General features: G+C 46.5%; 6 protein-coding genes across 6 annotated transcripts; 4 read left to right on the top strand and 2 right to left on the bottom strand.

The window, feature by feature from the left end:
- Positions 1-951: 951 nt before the first annotated feature.
- Positions 952-1,377, top strand: J7337_013902 (uncharacterized protein; the record flags this gene model as incomplete). Its single annotated transcript, XM_044831377.1, has 3 exons — positions 952-1,064; positions 1,120-1,238; positions 1,301-1,377. The coding sequence occupies 3 exons, from the start codon at positions 952-954 to the stop codon at positions 1,375-1,377; spliced, it is 309 nt and encodes a 102-aa protein (XP_044673763.1).
- Positions 1,378-3,717: 2,340 nt separating this feature from the next.
- Positions 3,718-5,443, bottom strand: J7337_013901 (uncharacterized protein; the record flags this gene model as incomplete). The annotated part of the gene is made up of 2 exons (XM_044831376.1): positions 3,718-4,249; positions 4,299-5,443. The coding sequence occupies 2 exons, from the start codon at positions 5,441-5,443 to the stop codon at positions 3,718-3,720; spliced, it is 1,677 nt and encodes a 558-aa protein (XP_044673762.1).
- A 237-nt stretch (positions 5,444-5,680) lies between these two features.
- On the top strand, positions 5,681-6,581 carry J7337_013900 (uncharacterized protein; the record flags this gene model as incomplete). Its single annotated transcript, XM_044831375.1, has 2 exons — positions 5,681-5,749; positions 5,805-6,581. The coding sequence occupies 2 exons, from the start codon at positions 5,681-5,683 to the stop codon at positions 6,579-6,581; spliced, it is 846 nt and encodes a 281-aa protein (XP_044673761.1).
- Positions 6,582-11,626: 5,045 nt separating this feature from the next.
- Positions 11,627-14,319, bottom strand: J7337_013899 (uncharacterized protein; the record flags this gene model as incomplete). Its single annotated transcript, XM_044831374.1, has 8 exons — positions 11,627-11,763; positions 11,812-11,934; positions 11,991-12,639; positions 12,696-13,444; positions 13,500-14,019; positions 14,070-14,158; positions 14,207-14,220; positions 14,270-14,319. 8 exons carry the CDS (start codon positions 14,317-14,319, stop codon positions 11,627-11,629), a joined length of 2,331 nt encoding a protein of 776 aa, XP_044673760.1.
- Positions 14,320-15,047: 728 nt separating this feature from the next.
- Positions 15,048-15,996, top strand: J7337_013898 (uncharacterized protein; the record flags this gene model as incomplete). Its single annotated transcript, XM_044831373.1, has 3 exons — positions 15,048-15,638; positions 15,697-15,812; positions 15,867-15,996. The coding sequence occupies 3 exons, from the start codon at positions 15,048-15,050 to the stop codon at positions 15,994-15,996; spliced, it is 837 nt and encodes a 278-aa protein (XP_044673759.1).
- A 614-nt stretch (positions 15,997-16,610) lies between these two features.
- On the top strand, positions 16,611-18,636 carry J7337_013897 (uncharacterized protein; the record flags this gene model as incomplete). Its single annotated transcript, XM_044831372.1, has 6 exons — positions 16,611-16,628; positions 16,668-17,117; positions 17,169-17,518; positions 17,570-17,711; positions 17,811-18,545; positions 18,601-18,636. 6 exons carry the CDS (start codon positions 16,611-16,613, stop codon positions 18,634-18,636), a joined length of 1,731 nt encoding a protein of 576 aa, XP_044673758.1.
- Between the last annotated feature and the right edge of the window lie 2,052 nt (positions 18,637-20,688).

Genomic DNA, 20,688 nt, shown 5'->3' with positions numbered 1-20,688 from the left:
CTCCTTGCGTTTCCCACCTAAATATAGCTGGAGCTTGCCTTAAAGATGGCCTCAGAGTGGGTAACTCAAGCCAGTCGGGAGTCCGAGGCAATCCAGCAGCCAGTCGTTGCTTAAGCGTGAGGGGGCCAACATGGGTGCAGACAGGTTTTTCATCGAAGGCAGCATTGGTGGGGCAGAATGGCAAGCCACGCTAATGACAGGTGCTTCTGTTGATAGAGGATGTCACACGGATACCATGCGTCACGCTGGCTCACATGCCAAACAGCGAGTTCTTTATACCTAGCAATCCCGATGCTGCGTTCTCTCGACTAAGATGTGGATCCGTCTACTGAACCTTGCGCTCGCGAGAGACGTGGACTTCTATTAGCAGATACAAGTACTGCTCTGACTATTGAAAATGATTTCATTTATGAAGGTTTAAAGCTACTCGTACGTGTAGATGCCGTGCTCCATCGTCGTTCGGTTAGGATGAGTGTAAGACTTCTCCTCTATTTCCTAGCTGCCCGGAAAAACGAGAAGAAGGCGCCCGGGGTTTTAAACCCAACGCCACAACCAGCGACTTCCAAGTCAAAGACGTTTCCGGAGCGGAATTCATTGGGGGAGATAAAGAGGCTCCTGTTATATTGAAGTGCGGGGTACCCTCCAAGACGCATTCCCGCAATGATCTGACGATCTGACACACAGGACTCATATGCGGGTTATTCCTAAAACTGAAATCGCTGTGCTGGGATTAAGATACGTATAACTTCCCCTCTTCCTGATGTCCGGCGAATGCGGTATGCGGAGGCTATAAATCGCAAAATAATGCATGCTCTCGAGATTGTCTATAAGTATCTCATATCCCCTCATGGGATTATAGGTTAGCGTCCTCGTTCAGTCTGAGAATTAGTATCAAGCCAACTACACTGTCTTCAACATTTTGCCCTATAGTATCTGTCTAGTCTTCCTATTATGCCGTCAAACGAGCCTCGATTTATGTTCAAGGCCAATCTCCGATCTCAGACTGGCAAGACGTATGTTAAATTCTCTGGTGGTGGGGGAGCTGATCCTCCTGTTACCGCTTTGTATGTGAAGATCGAAAACTGTAAGGAAAAAAAAACGAATCTCTAATTCCAACAGCGTGGATCACAACGAAAAAACCGATGAAGCCCAGATTTGGAGGTTCTACTCTGTCCCAGGTTTTGATACTCGGGTGGTTATCAAGAATCAAGGGATGAAGGGCCCTCTCTTCGCCGAAAGTAAGTTTTCAAGTCCAAAGCATCTAGACCAATGCATCTAGACCCATATCACTACACTCTAGCTTATGCGTCATTTGTAGAAGATGATCACGCCGTCCAGTGCAAGAAAGGTACATCTGTTTGGAATGCTACTTCATAGTGGTATCTCGAGGGAGGAGATATCGGGGATATGAAGAGTGGGAATGTCATAAGGTATGGCCCACGAATCACCATACTCATGCTAGTATGACTAATAAACAGGTTACGGAATGTCAAACTCTCTCATTCTTATCTTGATTTGTCAGGTGGTAATAAAGCGAATGGGACACCCTTCCTCGTATATCCAGGACATTGGGGCACGAACCAGTCCTTCAAGCTTGAGAATTTATCACGAGAGCAATGATTATGTACGATTGTTTTACAGATTGACGACATACAAGTCTGGTATCTCTGGACTAGCTTTTTAGCGTCTCTTGTTAGATCAAGGTGAAGCTAGTGATACCGTATGAGGTATTCAGACAGTCATGGCCAATTGCTCGGGCTAAGTTTTCGCTCTTATGTTGGATACGCGATAAATGGGACTGGGTTCTCTGATTTCAATAATTCTGCTATGTCGCAGAACGCTGCCAGGGTTGCGCGGCTCGTGGAGGAGCATATGAGATGATATACGCGGTCTGAAGGCAGGGTGTCCGAGATGATGGGTGTGATGAAGACGTAGTCAGCGCTTCGAAGCTGGTCTGCAACTTGCTCAAGAGCATGCTTAGACGCTGGTCGTAAAGATCATGGAGTCGGACCTGGATATTGCCGTGCATGGGGAGGGCGGCCAAGGAGAGTGAAACCGCTTCCTTATGACTCTAACAAGCCGGCCGAGATCAAACTGACTCCATGGACAAGCCCAGAAGGTCCGTGCTGTTAGCCAAGTGCATGTCATGGAACTTCAGACAAGGTGATGCCCAATTTGGCGATGTCCATGAACGGGATCTCGACGGTCTTGTATTTCAGCATATCGTTCTACATCTAGGTCACCACCAGGATGCTCAGGTGCGGCATCATCCACAGATTTATGCCAACGGCTGATAAGACCCAGAGGAAGGATACAAGGGTCGTGCTAAGAGATGAGAGCCATACCTAGTTATGTGACATATATGGAGCTGCACTTTCCGCAGACACTGAGCCGTGTAAGGCTTTGGTGAGGTACAAGACGACAGTGTCATGGAAGGGCATCGAATCAAACGCTGGAGGTGCGCGAGGAACTTCAAAGCCGAGTCAGGCCCGAGAAACCGTTCGAGACGACCACGTCTATCATGGCTGTCGAGAGTACGAGGCTCATACCTGTCTGTTTCGCGGCGGCCAGCGGCTTTAGGAACAAGCAATCCCGGTCCAGGATCGTTCGTCCAAGTACTCCCAGGCTTCGTGCCCAGGAGAGTCAAGATCTGCGGTGCCGGCGGTCATGATATATGAGACTGTGACTTAATGCATTTCGCTAAACCCGATACTATTGCATCAGGTTCTAAGCCACTGATAGATAAGAACGCCCGCATGCAGAGTAACTGGTGATAGCTACGGCTATAAATATTACATCGTAACTCTCAGGGAGACTCAAACACATATAATTACGAGTATTTAGCGACATGGTGGACTTTATCGTGCCCCCCAGAGAGCTCTTCCCACTTCTCGGCGATCTCTTCAACGTCTCATACTCAACCGCCCTCATTTTAAATTGCTATACGATCAGTACTGGGAAACATCAGTACTTGAAGTTTCATCAAGATCTGGTAGTTACTGAAGGCCAAACCAGTCCCGCTTCCATTATTATAAAGAGTTGTAAGATTCAACCGCATACAATTATTCAACTCACGTTGCTCTGAAGAGAGGTTAAGAAATAAACTACTGCTGTTTGGTCTTAAGATCTCTCCTCACAATCGTTGATATTATGGATTAGGCTGCGCAGAGGCGGTCAAGGTTCGTGACTAACGAATCCCATGTTTGTTTGCAGACTAACAGCATCAGCTGACACGCGAGCAAATTGTGAGAGGAGCTAATGAAAGTTCTGATGAGGCGAACTCGAGACTATTCGGTCCTTGTACAAATCCCGAGATTGCAATCCGCCGTCCGTCATTACATTCCCCTTCAGCAACGTTTCTTCCCTAACTAACTATCTACTTATAACTACAGAGTTTAGACATGCTGCACGATGTGTCTTTCATTAGTCACTGTGATTCGTCATCCAAAAATTATCAACATGTCCAAATACTAGTTGGCAGATTGCCTGCATCTCTGAACTCGGCCATTAGGGCGCTCCATACTTGGAACTGCTCGTTCTCTATGTTCTAGCCTCTTCAGTTATATGGTCTCTAGAATCCCGTTCATGGCGCGCGGAAGCCTTAATTTCTCTCAAGGGCGTTTTCGTCGCTTGCTGGCGTTTTCATCATTTTCAGCGTGACCCAGAAGTCTCAGGGCCTCTTTCGCCGTAAGTCTTGATTCACGCTGTGCTGTCGTCTCAGCATACGGATGCCGCACCATGCCAAGAACCGCCCCTCTCAAAGCTAGCAACAAAATCAGCACCACTGTCACAGAATAGAAGTAAAGTCATACCCTCGTCATGAAGCTTATCTAAAGTATCTACAGCTTCTCTATACATGTCGTGAAAGTCTTTCTGCAACTCACTAGCTTCAGGGCCCGGTCTCCAAGGATTCTTGACCTGTCGCCACGGATGCCGCCCCGAAATCATCTCAATGGCCATGACGCCGATACTCCAGATATCAGCTAGCTCGTTGTACCCCGTCATCTCTCGCTCCGGAGCTAGCCATCCGATCGTTCCGCCGGTTCCAGGCCGAGCGGAGTGATATCTACCTGGAGAAGGGCTTTCCTCTGCATCGTCGAGATCAAGCAGCACTAGAGATATGCACTCGGGGTTCCAAGTTCGGATGCCAATATTGACGGGTTTGAGATCTCCGTGTATCCAGCGATGCCTGTGGAGGAAGTTTGTGGCGCCGAGGATGTCTGCCAGAACGGTTGTGACGATGGATATCCTGGTTGGTAAGCTCGTGCGGTAAAGTCGTACTACAGTGCTGATCTCACCTCTCTTGACCTTGTTTGAACATCCCACGGGTGAGGGCAGTAGAAAGTACTTCCTGGGCAGCAGGGTCTTGAACGAACCAGACGTCCGCTATTCTATTCGTTGATCTCACATCATCCGTAATAACTTCGATGAGTCGCAGCAAGCGGTTTTCATTCTTTCTCTGGCACAATGCAGCCAGTGTCTCCAGCTTTGCCTGAATCTTCTGTATGCGCTCTCTGTCTCTTCCAACTTGCACTCTCTTCAAAGCCACACGTTGGCCATGGTCGTTCGACGCGATGCTGACCATTCCGGATGCGCCTTTGCCTACAGTACCTGCGCTGACAGTCCACTGTCCGATGACAATGGGACTGCTTTCAGATGGTGTTGGTGTTAGCGATAGCTCTAGCAGAGTTTTAGAAATTTGGAGGTGCTCATCCAAGTAACGTTTGACTCTGCTGGGGTAGTCGTCGGCGTAAGATCCTCGAGCATACTGGATGCGGTAGCAGAGAGAGCCGAAGGCCAGGCGAGCAGATGACTGGTTAAAAACTCTCTTCCTGGTGATCTTATCCCCGTTAACCAAGGTGTTAGATCTATCAGTCATTGGCTGCACATATATAAAGCTTATTTCATCAATTTGGAGAATAGCCTGATTGCGCCGGACTTTGTACATCTTTTCGCTACCAGAACGCAAACAAAGGACGATATCGTTAAAATGAGGGCCATTTCTCATGGAACCAACTATCCATCCTCTTGAGGGATTTCGAGGGGGTTGATCGAGCGATATGAAGTAGTGGCCTTTCCAGATCAACTGCTCTGGACTCTTATCTTCTGGCTTATCTGAGCGGGAAGATGGTTCTGGATCTCGTGGTGATGAGATTGGGGATGATGATGAAAGGTTTTCCGATGCCGCCGCAACTAACCGGTCGACTTCACGATCATTTTGTTGCCTTGAGGAAATCCACATGCACTTTTGTGTGTGTTGTCGTGCAGCTTGGGCATCAGAATCCCCGCTTTGTTCTTGCAGCCACTCAGCAACTTCACTAAACGCCAGTCGTGCCTCAGCGTTTTCCGGTGTAAGAATTATCGTAGCCCCTTCAGCTGGGGAGCCTGGTAACGTAGGGTCTTCGACCGTCTCTTGGCTACTTGAGATATCTGATACAGCCATAATTCCGAGTTGTCCATATGAGCTTGAGGTAGAAATAAACCATTGCTAGCGGGGTAAAATGATTATTTGTCTGGGGAGTGCAGGGTAGGTGAATTATATTTGGTTAAAAGATATGGCCAATGACGTGCTGGTATGGAGGGTCATCATCGGGCTATTATTCTTCCGCCATCGACGCGTCAGTTTGGCGTCGGGCCATTTACTACTCACCTCGACAACATCAATCGATCAACGCCGCAAATGTTCCCAGGACAGAGAAAACGCGGCTGGCGACAATGCCTGGCCGATAGCTATGAAAAACAATACGGGGTAAGTACACCAGCATCTCAAACGAAGGTTCGAACCACGCTCATCTCATCTCAAGCCTCTTGACGATCCAGTACCGACCTTTGGTGCCAAATTGGTGACATTTCCATCGACGCCGACTCTGCCCATGTGCTTCGCCACACCTGACCCCGACTTCCTCCAGGAACTTGATCGACGTCTCTGCGCTATCGAACCCGACCCAGTACCCAAATGTCTGCAGCCCCCACTTATCGATGAACCTGTGGTCGAGTTGAGCTGCTCCGACAACGACACCGACGATGAAGGCTGCGAAATCATGCGGGAATCGATGCGCCAGGTCAGGATTCGCATGTATGCGAGAGCCGGAATAGACATTGTTGCTGTTGACGCTAAACGACAGGCGCGAAGGCTTGCGAGGGAGGAAAGACGCAAAGCAAGGGCAGCCGAATCGAACGGTACCAAATCTGCGCTTCCGCCATCACACGACCATGCTACCAAGCCCTCCAGCGATGCTACTGAAGCAGATACAGATGGGTGTCAGGCCAAGCACCAGAAGCGAAAGCGCCAGACCGAGGACGAGGAAGATCAGCCTCACCGCAAGGTCGCCAAACCCAGCGACACAACCAGCCCTCGACCAAAGCGACGAATTCGCCCATCATTCAAGCCGCAAGCTTCATACAGTCCTCCACAAACACCTTCACCCACCGAAAGAGATCATGCACAAGGGCAAGCTGGCTCGTCATCGTCTCCTGAGTCGCTCGTCGCACAACAACCTACACCTGAGGGCGACAACTCTTCGCCTTTCTTGAAGCTCAAGAGGGGTCAGGAATCGCCAGCGGAATTGTCAGCAGGATGAACATTATCGGGCGTATGAGATCCAAGTTCAATTTTCGAGGATGATACCGCGACGCACGCCAACTTCTCCCCGATGGGTTCATTACTGCACCCGAAGGTATTATCGCCGTCTATCCCGACAACCAGCATCAGCGGAAAGGCGACACAGCTACATAGAAAGCTTTGACGCCGTCTGATCGCCTCGCCCCTGCATTGCAGTCGAGCCATCGCGTCAGACACCGGGTCTTTTCGTCTTGGCTACTCGAACCGTTGGTTGTTTGGAGACTACGACCTGAATATCACACTGTCAATAGGGGCAATCACCGCGCCTTAATGAGCATGCTGACCTCGAATTGCTGCTCATTCAGTGTTGGCAACGCGATGCTGTCGCTGGGCAGAGACGCCCTGCCGGGAACAACGCCCTGCCGGGAACAACGCCCTTGATGAGGCGTATCAGCAACCTTGGTCACAAGGAAGCTTAGGTTGTACTAGTTATAAAAGCTTTGACGTGGCCTACATATAGAAACAAAGAATAATGACTAATGAATCCAAGCTTAATCATGCCTTTCGCTTCTATTCTACTCTCAGGTTGTTGAAATACTTACACTTGTGATGCATCTTGAGGTGCTTGACCAGTTTTGAAACCCGCTTTCAGTTCGACCAAATGGACGGCAGAAAGTGGAGCAACTTGGCACTCTCTAATTGGCTAGCTAAACTCAGTCAATCTCAAGACACGAGATTTTGAATTGATTGATGGTTGAAAGCTCATGAGATCAGGCCAGCACACCGAGAACCCCGATTGATTGCGAATTACTATTGCAACCGACAGCAGTACAGTACACCATAAAAAGTGCTTTAAGAAATGCTACATGTTCTTTATCTCATTTGGTCTCGCGAGCTTGTTGTATGTTCTGAAGAAAGTCGGGAGATTGACGTCAGGGGATCTTCTTATCGCCGCATTTCCATTCGCCAAGCTTGTTATCTTTCCCATATGCTGCATTCGAGGAAGTGTATTCAGCGCCCAGTGACAGCCTCAACGCTTTGTTGAAGCCCAGATGTCGGCACTTGACTTAACCTTGACTGGAAAACTTCCTCCTTCTCGAGAAGCATTCTCACTCTCAGGAGTTCCGATACGATTTGAAGACAAATGACCTGAATCCTGTCTCATCGCGGCATTGGCGAGGTGCTCCCTTAGGAGCTGAGGCAGAGCTGTCGCCACCTAGAATAGGCTCGTTGCGGCGCAAGCTTGTGACACTTGGACATCAGTTGGGGGCCTGAAAACCCAAACTTGTCAATGCCAAGAATAAATGTAAGTATCATATGGAGTCTCAGCCATTGATGACGCATCAATGCGGCTGCTTCCCTCAGATACCATTACTTGTGATATGCGTTGTTAGTGAAGAACCTCACTCAAGGCACAGAATGGGAAACAGATTATACATGTTTACTTTGCTCAGGATGATGCTTACCGGCAAAAGTCTTGCAGGGAGAGAAAAATGGTGTTACAGGCCGAGAACAGGATAACGAGGCGGATCTGCTTCCAGCGCCTGGCCAGCACGAGGTTTACCAGTAACGGTCCTAATATGAATCCGTTTGTAACTTCCTTGCTCTGTCTATAATAGCCTAGTAAACGATAAGGCATTATAGGCAGGAAGAGAGAGAGGAAGAGGGGAGACTAATTATATCTTGTACATAAGCTTCTAGAAAGCACTATCCTTCGAGATTCTGTGCCTTTCTGTTGGTACTGTAATGGAAGCTACGTCCGCAAGCTAGTCCTTAATAAGCCAAGAGCACCAAGTAAGCACGTTATTACTATTCTTCAGAACCTATAAGATAGGGACTACTGGAGACTTGGGAACCGCACAGCTTACTCAGGGATCGAGGCCTGAATTACTTTTTTCAGGGCACTTGGTAGTAGTTATACCTCGAACCTGAATTCGTTGACCAGCAGTAAGCCGCTGAGTCTCTTACTCAAATAGCTGATGCGTTGCCCACCAGTGTACTAGGTTCTCCCTGCCGGAATAAGCTCTCAGCCACATGTTTCAATTGCAAATAACACTTCTAGCTCACAACTTGTACGTGATTACGGTTCGTGAAGGGTCAGGCGATGCTGTTTCGTTCTCCGCGAATGGGCATCGCCATCCCAAGGCAGAGAGCGATTGTGGTCTCAAAATGCGTAACTTGGAGCAGTATCGTCCACCGAAGAACCGTTGATCAAGAAATCGCTTTCTACATAAGATTATGGCTGCATAATCTCTAGGTGCTCGTGGCCGCTGATGTCGTTTGCGTTCAGGTCATGACAATCTCCGAAAGTCTACGGCTCAGATCACAGTGACTAGACTTATCTTAGCGCCATCTCCTCATCTTAAGATACTCGCAATCAATCAATTCATCTTAGCCAATTCAACATATCTTATTCGTTGGCTTGACTCATGCTCACTTCAATTCAATCAAATCATCGTCCCAGGAATCCGAGCCTTATTCTCACAGCTCTATCGCTGTGACCTCGCTTCGACCTTCTAAATCATCTGATGTGCCCGCCGACACCGTTTTGAAGCTCATACATGGCTTCTGGAAGGAGATTGTGGCGGGTTGGTTGCGTTGCAGGCTTCATTTGACGGACTCCGATCGCGGATTTCAAGGCCCGAATGGCTTCAACATCTTGCTTCAACTTTCTTCTGCTACAGAAAGGTCATGTGACCGACTCACCTCGTATCAGTCGATCCTTGGGTGGGCTTGTGACTTTTATAACCTCTCATAATACTAGAGTCAACCTGGATCATCATCGCTCATTGAGTCTACACCGGTGGCTTTCTGGAAGGTGATTGATCGAAATACACGAAGAGTATCACTCCCGATAGACAATCATAGAAGCAATCGACAGGAGAGTGGCATGGCAGGCGACACCTACCACTCAGCATCACGCTTGCTGTATGTGAGCATTTCTTCTCGTCCGAGTTGGACCATGCTCTGTCTCTTGATAGATAGAAGGCCATTCTGTTCTGCCCAGCCACAAGCTAGCAGCGGTAAATGCGCCCGTTGATATTTGTTCAGGACTCGCAAAGACTAGTCTTGTTAGAGCCGCCATGTTGAAGATCTGGGGTATGTGTGGTGTTAAGCTAACCTTTCTTAGCTAAGGGATTAGAGGCACCTTTATATACCTCTAAGGCTAGCTAAAGAGTTATTATTTAGGTTTATATTATATTAGGTTTATACTATAACTATTAGTTAGTTATTATAGTATTAATATTTAAGTTATAGGCTAGAAGTGTTATTTGCAGTTAAGGCTTATGGCTAAGAGCTTATTCTGGCAGAGAGAACCTAGGTTCAGGACTCGCCCGAAGCTTCTGGATATCTGACTCCCTATAGTGACGTCAGGCTAGCCATCAAATATATTGCGCTAGAGACTGACAAGCCAGAATCAGAGCTTGACTCAGTGCTGCTAAGTTTTGTCTTACATAATTGCGAAACCAAGCACCAATCGGAAATCTAAGTCAGTTTCTATCAAAATCAAGTCTACCATAACGTTGGGTCACTTCTCGAAATTCAAGCCTCCCACTTATATGAAGTCGAAACTGGAGAGATGAAGGTTACCAGGACCTAATCTGGCTCAGCTTACAAAGTCTAAGGGTTTTATCACCGCTGCATGCAAGAGGTTGACTACATGCGCTGCGCGAGGGGACCAATGAGCAAGAGACAAGTGTTTGAACACAACTGAGGGGAACTTACATTGAGTGACTGACTTTGAACTGAAAAGTACCCCAATTCTCCTTCAAAGAAAATACAATGAGTCTATAAATTGCGACCTTTTTGAGTATACTCCCCTGTAACTATCATCCCAAGAATGGAGCGCGTATCAAAGAAGGCGTAAGTATACTGACTAATAAATAGCAGAGTAATTAAGATAAAGCTAACCAGTATTATTAGGGTTATAATATCCTAACTGTTTAGATTTCTAATCTGCTCTGTTTAAATAGAATATCTAATTTACTTAGCTTTTTATATATATTACTTACTAGCTCTAATTACTATAGTAAATAGAAAATTTTAAGAGTTATAAGAAGGCTCTGTTAGATAAGATAATATAAATAAGATAGTTTTTAATAGTTTCTAGTAGTTTATTTATATAGGAGATTATAATACTTTAAAACTACTTCCTACTACTTAGTAAGATTCTAGCTACAGCGACTAGAAATCGGATACTGCTAATAAAACTATAGAAAAGGAACCTACAGTAGAAGTAGAATTAGAAGAAGAAGAAGAAGCAGAGGCAGCAGCAGCTACAGAAACAGTAAAAGCCGCAGACACAGTATAGGAGGCTTTAATAGAAGCAGAGGTACAAGAAGCAGCAGAGCTATCAATAGCAGATGCAGAAACAGATCAGGAGAAGAAGGGAAGTGATTAAAAGTCAATACTATAGGATACATTTCTCTTTTTTTTTTAGGAAACCCCTCTTAAGGCCGTTAATATCAATATCTCACTTAAAGACTAAGTAAATTACTTAATATACTATACTAAAGTCTTTATAAGCGTCCTTTACAGTTTTACTATAATCCTAGATAAATATATAGATATAATTTCAATACCTAAGGATTTATATATAGAAAGATAAAGAGGGAAGTCGCGCGACAGTGACCTTACTGAAGACGCCCTGCACTTTAGCTGCTTGACATTATCACAACCGTTAAATATTACTAAAGACCTTAGATTGTATAATACTATATAGTGATCTATTAGTATTTTAGTAAAATATTATATTTTAATAGAGAAATAAATAAAAACACAAAATCTATTAATATATCTTTATAATTTAAGCACAAGCAACTATCTATGAAGAGGTATAATCATCCATTCAGCATTGTTAGAGTTTGTATCTGGATGGGATGTTGCCCATCGCCTAATATATATTAGTTCTTGCGTTTAGATAGTAAGTTCATTAACAGTATCACACATACCCATTCTCAGAACCACCAGGTACTAGTTCAATAACTGTACCCCATCTTGCATTCTTTAGTCTGAGGTTTGGTAAGCTTGGATTTTTACAATGGAACCGTTACGCGATTATACTCACTTCCATGTTACGCCGCCAGAAAAGTCTCCGCGACCAATATACCACTTAGAAGCGTTTCCTTGAGCTTCTAGATCAGTTGGATGTCTTACGCGGACCTGCCAATCGGGGGCCCCATTGATAAATGTCAGAAGTTCTGTAATTAATCAACCACCGTCCAAAACCTAAAACAGTGATAACTTACTGTTTGAGGCTATATTCGTAATTGTCCACGGGGTCTCGGGACCAACATCGGCCTTGTGAAGACGGTAAATTTCATCGTCATACGATGTGTCCAATACCCAGCCACAGGCCATATCATAATGGTCTATGAAGTGTCAGCTTCCATCAACAGAAAAAAGTTGCATTAGCATATGATCTTACCCTTGTTCGCATTTAAAGCCAACTGGCTGCCTGGGTGCATTATCATGACATTCCAACCATGGTAACTATTGGGCAGGCAGTTGTACTTCACACTTGCTTCGCTCAACCCCGCCCACCCTATCATGTCCCTGAGTGTTGAGATCTTACCATCAACACCTTGCTTGTCGTTTGTCAGTTGGTTAAGTCGAGTGGATAAAGAAGCCTTTTCTGCCGCCAAAGCGCTTTCCTGCTTTTTCAAGCTCTCGTAGCTATCATTGAGGTTTTTGTAAGCAGCATCCTTCTCTTTTCCAAGCTTCTCAAATGCAGCGTCCTTCTCATTCTTCAGGTTCTGAATTTCAGCGATCTTTGCATCCGCTAAAGCCGTATTCTGAGCCTCCAACTCGTTGGTTCGCTGTTGTAAGACTGCATACTTCTCTTCCCCCTTCTTCTCAGCCGCAGCAATGGCATTGTTCTTCTCTTCCTCCAAACGCGTCAGAGTTTTTTGGATTTCGGTCTGTTCACCTGATTTCAGAATCTCATAGTCGCTGTGTTTCTTTCTCAAATCCGTCATTTCCTTCTCGTGACTTTGCTTGAGAGCCTCTAGGTTGTTGCTGCTCTCCGACTTGAGCCTGTCTAGTTCCTCTTGCAGGTGGAGGGCACGTGTTTTGCCCTACGACATGTTAGTGTAGATGCTCTCATGCGGTACTTTGTGTCTGTGAAACTCACAACAGTTTCTGCCACATTTCCAGGATTATTCCAGTCCAAATGCTCCGAGGGGGGAGGGCCGATAGCAGAAACACCACCAGAGAAGGGACTCGATGTTTGGGGCTTTGTGCTGGCAGATAGCGTTGTTGGGACAGTCTTTGGTACTGGCATCCATTTTCTCCAGACTTCGGCGGGTATCAGAGTAGAAAAGTCGAAGCCCTCTTGGGAAGCAGACATTTCGCGGGCTGAGTCGCCGCCTTGCATCATATCCTTCTGGATGGAAGGCTTCGACTTCTCTGCCAAGAAACCTGTAGTACTCAAGAGCCGATCCAATACTGCAGGCAAATGACCGTTTCCCCATCCGCCTTGACGTTCCAGGATATCCGGGTCGCGACTCAGTACGGAGACAGCTGCGATAATCTTACTTTGCTCTTTGCGCATTGCTAAGCGAACGCCCAAAAGTGTATCAATGGATGTATCGAGAGAATCCTTGTCGACGGACTCATAGCTGTCAGGATCATCGATGATGAGCTGGACGTACTTCAAAAGGATCTTGTAGTCCATGTAACTGTCAAAAAGCTCTGCAGTATAGCTGCTGACTTGATCATATTGGAGGGTTTGGACCGGCTTGTTGCTAACCCACTCAATGAATGACCGATTTGACTTGTACTTTGTCAAGATAGCCCAGGTGAGCTGAGGGCGCTCCGCAACCCTCTCTGGAAAGGCGGCTGCGGCTCTGAAGATCGAATCAATATCCCAAGGCGTATCCTCTTTCAGATGGTCAGCACAAATCAAAGTTGGAGAAGGGACAGAGACGGGACTTACCGTTCTTGATTTGGCCACCACCCATCCAAGAGACATGGATGTGACTCTCCGTGTTCTCCATTACGGAGCCTCTAGAAGACAATGAATCATGGCTGTAAAGGGCGAAATCGGTCACCGAGCCCTTTTCTTTACCATCGAGCTTGGCCTTGATTCTCTTCACTGCCAGGTCGACATTGCTCCGATCGATGACTTTGATGGAAATGATACCGGTGAACTCTCCACCTTCGATGAATCCCGAGATATAGCAATCACCATAAGCTTCGTTGAACTTTTGGGAACCAGGGTCGATACCCTTCATTGGAACGAAACTAGTATTGCTTCTAATTAGCATCGTCTGGTTAGTCACCTTGACCGTGACGATGATGTTAAGGTCAGCAGATTTAAAGGTTGCCTCATCAATGGCTGTGTCCGAGCCGCTGACAGTGACGCTACCCTTCTTGATAGAATGAGGGTACGAGATATTTATTGTTTGAATAACGTCACTGAGCTTCTCAACAGCCCTCGCAGAATACGAGACAACCTGTAGCGTGTAAGCGTTCAAAGCATAGTATGTACCATAACTTATCATACCTGTGAGGGTTTCTCGATTGTATGGGCCTGGGCCGTCTGAGTCGTTGCATCATCAACGACAACGGCTCCATCAATGCAGATTTCGTGAGCTGTGATGGCGTCAGTCTTTGAAAAAGAGGATTATGCAATGTTCTTACTGTACGAGTTGAATCTATACATCGTGTTAGTAACCTTGGGTCGATGGTGCTGTTGTAACATACCCCTGCCCAATGCGCATGGCATCATTGTAGGGCGCTAGTATCAAGCTCATGATGATGGTTTGGTGAAAGTGTTTTCAAATTCGTGGAAGTGAAGTTGAATCGTGATGTTAGATGGACCGGAATAGGTAAGAGATCAATACAGGAGCTGGGGATATACCATTTTTCTACCTCCTCTTCGCACTACATCTTCCAGCTGAAAGAATACCAATTTGGCGAGTTCGGCGGCTTCCGAAAAGTAACGCTATGGTAATGGCGTTAGATAATTTGCTGACCTGTCTGCTCTTGGTAGCTGAAAATGTCAATATTTGTCAATAGTTAAGATTGCTAGTGCCAATCAAAACTTAGGATCGACGTCTTGTATGATCCGGCCCGGGCCTCGTCCCGCCTAGACCGAGTACACCGCCCAATTGCTTGGTGGGCCAACGCCACTCTGTCTCACTCCGCATGCCAATATCTACTAATAGTTCGATTAGCTCCTCAGCCAAGATTGTTCTATTGGTAATAGTAAATATCTATTCGCAGTCTCCGTGTAAGCTGCATCAAAAAAGATCGTTCGGGGCCACTAGTACACCAAGCCTCACAATTCCACAGGCTGCTGAGATAGCTACGTGGTGTGATATATTGAAAAGCCATTCGATATTAGTATAACTAAGCTCTTTCCTGGCTGGGAATGTATGAGCCACCGAGTTTCTTGACCCAACTACTTCCTGTCCCTTGATTATTCTTCTGCTTCCATTATTCCTAACTTCGTAATTGACAATCCTCAAGGGATTCAACAATGTCTCTATCAGGCGAACCTGAAGCTCTTGCTTCTAAGATTACCGCGGCTGATTCTGGAGCTCCAAGCTCTCCAATTGTCTCCAACGCAGCAACAAAGGGTGAAGGACTGAAGTCGAAGCTGGGTGACGAGGAGAAAAAGACAGAGCATCAATCACCGGACTCCGATTCTCAGAAGACACCCGCTTCCCAGCCTACCCATAAGGAGCCTGATCTCAAGGATGAAACAAGGACTATTGAGAATGATATCCCTCACAAGAAGGCGGATGAGGAGAACGGAGAGACTCCGGAACCCGAGAAGGAGGTCGGGAAAGACCTTGGACAAAAGAAGGAGGAATCAGGCGACAAGAGTGATGAGGAAAAGCTTCTAAACACTAGCGAGAAGGACAAGGGTGGTGAATCCAAGGAAGAAGGCAAGGAGGCGGCGCCATCCGAGGAAAAGGATACCAAGGGCCAGAAGACTGAAGACGGTGACAGTAATCCAAAAGAGAAAGCTGACAGCAAAGACTCCGACAAAGCCAACGAGAAGGGGAGTAACGATAACAAGAACGAGAGTCCAGAAGTCCCTACGCCTCCTTCGTCCAAGGATTTGGTCAGCAGAACTTTCCTTTGTGTGTTTCTTTCCATACAGTGCTAACAAAACTGGTCAGGGTGTCGATGGCTTCCTGGCTTCACCGCCTGAAAAGGCTAGCACTTTCCAGGAGAAGGACAGAAGTTGGGATGCTGATGGATATACGGCTACAAATGGCCTAGATGACTTCGCCAAGTGAGTACAACCTTCCCGTCGTCGATAATAATCACTAATGACTCAATACTTTAGGAAACACGAGGCCTCTCAGCTGGTTGAGGGCCAATGGGTGGAGATACTTGAGAATTGCAATGCCATGTATGGCTGGTGCGTCGACGGCCCAAACAAGCAGATCGTCCGGGCCCCAAAGCCTGGTAGGTAACGTCCAATTCGTTTTACGAGAACGCCTTTTCGCTGATTTGACTCCCCTCAGCCTTCCAACTCAAAGTGATACCGCCACCGGAGAAATCCTTGAATGGTCTTGCAGCTCATAACGGCACTAAAACCGCCCCATCGTCGCGGAGTTTTCACACACCAACGTGTCCTTCATCCTTGACATTAGGATCCTCTATTTCCAAGTCCCGAACAAAGCCAAAAACAGCCAATTCAGACAGCGTCACCTCTGTTAAAGGACTGGGATCCTCAGCCACGGTTGGAGCTGGCGTTCAGGATCCGCAGACCTCTCAACAGGAACCTTCTACTACATCTACAAAAACCCCAAAATCACCAGCATCCAAGGCAGCTGAAAGCTCCAAAGGCAGTAAGACGCCGAGCAGAGTGCTGCCTGACTTCAGCATTAACGACAACTCCCGGATTGACGTTATCATCAGCTCGCATGAATTCCAGACAAGCATGGCCACTAATGACTTTAGTGCCTCTTCCACGTCGGCGTCCCTTGGAGGAAGTTACGGGCCCATCTCTGCTAGTGTGAGCTATTCGACAGAGAGCACACATAGTTCTTCGACCTCGAATACCTCTGACACATATCATAAAACCATGATTGCAAAGTATATGGTACGTGTAAAACAATACTTTCCTGATCCTGGCTGACAGTATCAGTTCCCTCGAGTTGATCTCCACCTTGATTCATGCCTTGAACCGACGCAAGGCCTCAAAGACGCCATTGCAAATGTTGAAGCTACAAAGAACATCAAAGACTTGCGCCAACTACGACGCGACTACGGATATTTGTTCTGCAAATCTGTTACCATCGGTGGTCGTCTTCAGACACAAGCAGTGATGGACCAGTCCTCAAAGACCTCGGAGCAGGAACAGAAGCAATCTTTGAAAACCTCCGTTGGCCTTGCTGTCTCCGCACCCAAGGTTTCAGCTTCTGTCAGCCACACAGAAGAATCCGGATCTGATAATTCCAGCTCCCACGGAAAGTCGGATAAGTCTGAGTCACACGTGTTTGAAGCAATGGGTGGCGATAGCCTGTTGGCTTCTAACCCACTGGCGTGGATACCCACAGTAGGAAGCTACAAGAACTGGCGCATCATCAACGTAAGTGCTCAGGAGTGTCAGTTGTTTTCTATTCAATTCTAACATTGATAGCGAAATGGTCTGACATTGATGTCTGATATGATCTCTAGCTTAAGCGGCTATGAGCATACACGGTCCTGGTTTGAACAAGCCGTTCCAGCTCTGAGCAAGTATATCGAATTCTCTGACAGTATGGTCAAGAAGATCCGCCTCAGACTAATGTCACCAAGCCATCATCTCTGCCTCTCTTATAAAAAGGGCTCAGACGACCGAGATTATGCTGTTCCTCCAAACTACTACCTTGGACATAGAACTTTGTCAACGGTGATGCCATTGTCGATGGATCTTGAGTATTCAGATGAGCCCTGGGGGCGTATCCAGATGCCTAATAATAAGCCAGAGTTTCTCTTTAGTCCTGGGAGGTAAGGATACAAAAATGAAATGCATTACGTGTAGTGGCTGACAGACTGTAGTTACCGAGCTCCTGCGATCTATGGGTATTCTGCCAACAAGGTAGGCGAGAATCTATACGGCACAAAATACGACGATGAGTTTAGAAGCACTGTTTGGAGCATCACATCGCCATATGATGCTGCTCTATGTCACGGTTCTCGGGTAATAATACAAATCACATCACCCAGAAGCGCGTCAACGCCGAACATTGTAAGGAACATAAACACTGAGCTAAATGCGCAGCTAACTCAAGGATGATAGACCGGAGATTCAGGAAACAACACATTGTCTATTTCTACCGCTAAGCCAGTGATTTCTTCACTTATTGTCTTCCGCAACCAACAGGGTGTCTTTCTACCGGCCATGACAGACACAAAAGACGTCCATATCTGGCGAATTTTGAAGACAGGGGTGGTACCAGGGGACAAACCGAACATCGCCGAGGGGGATGAAGTTCAACTCGCGTGGAGTTACCAAGATCAATACTGTGGCTACAGGGACTTTACCCAAGACGCTTTTGGACGAAGGAGAAATGGTCCTCCACCAGGGTCTAATGGTCCTCTGCTCTATATGAGACTACCCTGGCCGCGTTTCGAGCCTGTAGAGAGTCTCCCTGATCAGGTAAAACCTCTACCGAATGCACTTATAATGAGCGAAGTAGTGGCTCCTAAGGATGACCTGAGTCCTGTCCTATCCGACAAGATTCAAGTCATTCATGGTGAGAAACAGGCTATGAAGGATATACTTGTCGAAGATTGCATTTTCAGGCTAGATGTGGTAAAACACCATGGCCGTGGTGATGTCGACGACTATCTCCTTCGAGGTGTGAGTCAAGAAGCGGCATTCCCTGATGCCATCGAAAGACAGGCACTCGACAAGAAAGTCGAAAGTGAACGGCTGGCGCGAGAAGCGGCAGAAAGATCATTTTGGCAGCAGGCTGAAGCGAGAGCAGGACAAGAGGAAGAAGAAGAGATTGAGGACGTGGGAGAAACTATGGTAAGTATTCATGTCTTAAGACATTGGCTCTAAAACTAATCCTTCTTCTTTGCAGATGCATATTGCTTGCCCGTTAACAATGCTTTTTTGAGTATTGAAGTTCACTTGATTTATTTTGCTTATTATTGAGAGATTATAAAATACTTTATAAGTTAAGTAGTGAGAAATTATTAAAATACTATTGCTGTCCTCTACCTTTCTTTTCTATCCCGTTTTGTATCCTTTTCTGTGTCGGCACGCTGTTTATGTACGCGTCGTCACGTCCTGTTTTCTGAGCAATCCATGGATGGTGAAAGGCGAGTAGGCTATAGGTCTAAGCAAATATTTAAAACAAAGGGCGATGAATACATACAGCGGTCTCTTTGTACGGGATTTTGTCTTCTCTTAATACCCTTAGAGCGATGCGAGATAAGGCAAGGTAATGCGCAGAGGGTACAGCGGCTTATAGCCAGGTTTACAAGGCTCCTATCTTTCCTCGAGTTCCTTTCACCTCGATACCAGAATGCAGAGTTTAATCTATACATTAAGCCCTGACTGAGGTAGTATCGAAATACTGGTCGGCTCTTGGCGCTCCCAATCGTGTGTAGGGACGGAATTTGCAGTGAAAAAGATTGGTCCTTTCCAGCAGATTCTCTCTGTAACACAAAAGACTGTAGCTCTATAGAGACAGCGGCCGGAGGTCTAGGCCATCGCAGGTTATGATCTGTTGGTGAAGCTGGAGCATTGAGGATTGACTGCTGGCTCTGAAGCCATTCCCACATGTAGACTCCATTTTGCCAGCAGCCCATGGCCGGCAAGTAGTCCCATGCATGTCACGGCCTAGAAATAGCTGCAAGGAATGTTGCGTAGTATAGGCGATGGATGATATACTTTCTATATCTGCCACTGGTTATAACCCCAAATTGGCCCGCTCCAAGAGCAAGTCAGTGGTAAGTAGACTAGACACTGCGCCGCTTATTTTCCGAGAGTCCAAGTGGAGCTTGATGCTCACCGAGGTTAGACTTTGGTCGCTTTTTCCAATTGCCATTAAACAGAGCGACGAAAAGGGCAATTTCTGTAGAGCATGATGTGACGAGGCGATGTGACGTGATTGATGGAGTGGACAGGTCATCGAAACACCCTAATATAGTAACAGCTGTACTGGTGGTATTAAAAATTCGGCCATATTTAGTAATTTTGTTGTAGATGGAACGTTGGGAGCCACGTCACTGCCTAGAATACCTGAGATGGTGGCTGCTGGAGTGTCTGGCATTTTGTAAATTTGACTGCCAGATTTAGTAGCAGCTGGTAGAAAAACGGTGCGCCAAGTAACCGCCAGTCTGCAGCATCGCATTGGAGAACGCGCTCACCGCTTGGTGGTGAGAATGCATGCACGTATCATCCTATTGCCAGACGTTGGTTTCTAGTAAGAGCTATTACGCCCCTCGGTTTGTGTGCAGTCTCGTTATCGATTTCTATTACATAAGTCACGAAAGCTATCTTTAACGTTCAACTTCAGAGCACGACTAAATATCCCTAGACACCCGTATCCAATATGGAACAAGGTCTATCAAGCTTTCAATCTAATGTAATTGCCCTTCAGCCACACTCTTGTATTTATTGCAAGAAGCTGCTCATCCATAATGTGCCGACCTATGGTAGTATCACAGGCAAGTTTTCCTATACCAAAGTGGCAGAGATGGCCGCCTCGAGTTACCTACTCCTCCAGACTTTACAAACAAAGTTCGACCGTATCTCATATCCAGCTTGTCGAACACGTCATGACTTGACTTTGAAGCCACGAACTTGGAGTGATGGTACATTGCGGGGCCTAGGCTTCACATGGGAAATGAAGCCAGAAGATCATCAAGTCAGGGGTTACGAGGGCAATGAAGAAGAGAATATGTTATCCGCTTTTGTCCCAGAAGGTGACGAAGAATACAATCCAACATGAAACGAGATTATGATTGTTCACGCCTACTAAATCAATAGATAATCTTGCTCAGGAATTTGTTGAGGCTTCGCCTTTCAATCTGCATCCTGGCTCGGCTGAAAGCTTCGCATGGATAAAAGAGAGTTTTCACGGATGCCAAAGCCGTCATGCCAAATGCGCAAACCACACAAGAGTGAATCGACAAAACTTGGCTATGCCGAAGAGACTACT

The sequence above is a fragment of the Fusarium musae genome, chromosome 12 (assembly GCF_019915245.1).
Source record: "Fusarium musae strain F31 chromosome 12, whole genome shotgun sequence".
Classification (NCBI taxonomy): Eukaryota; Fungi; Ascomycota; class Sordariomycetes; order Hypocreales; family Nectriaceae; genus Fusarium; species Fusarium musae.
This window is presented reverse-complemented; position numbering and strand designations above follow the sequence as displayed.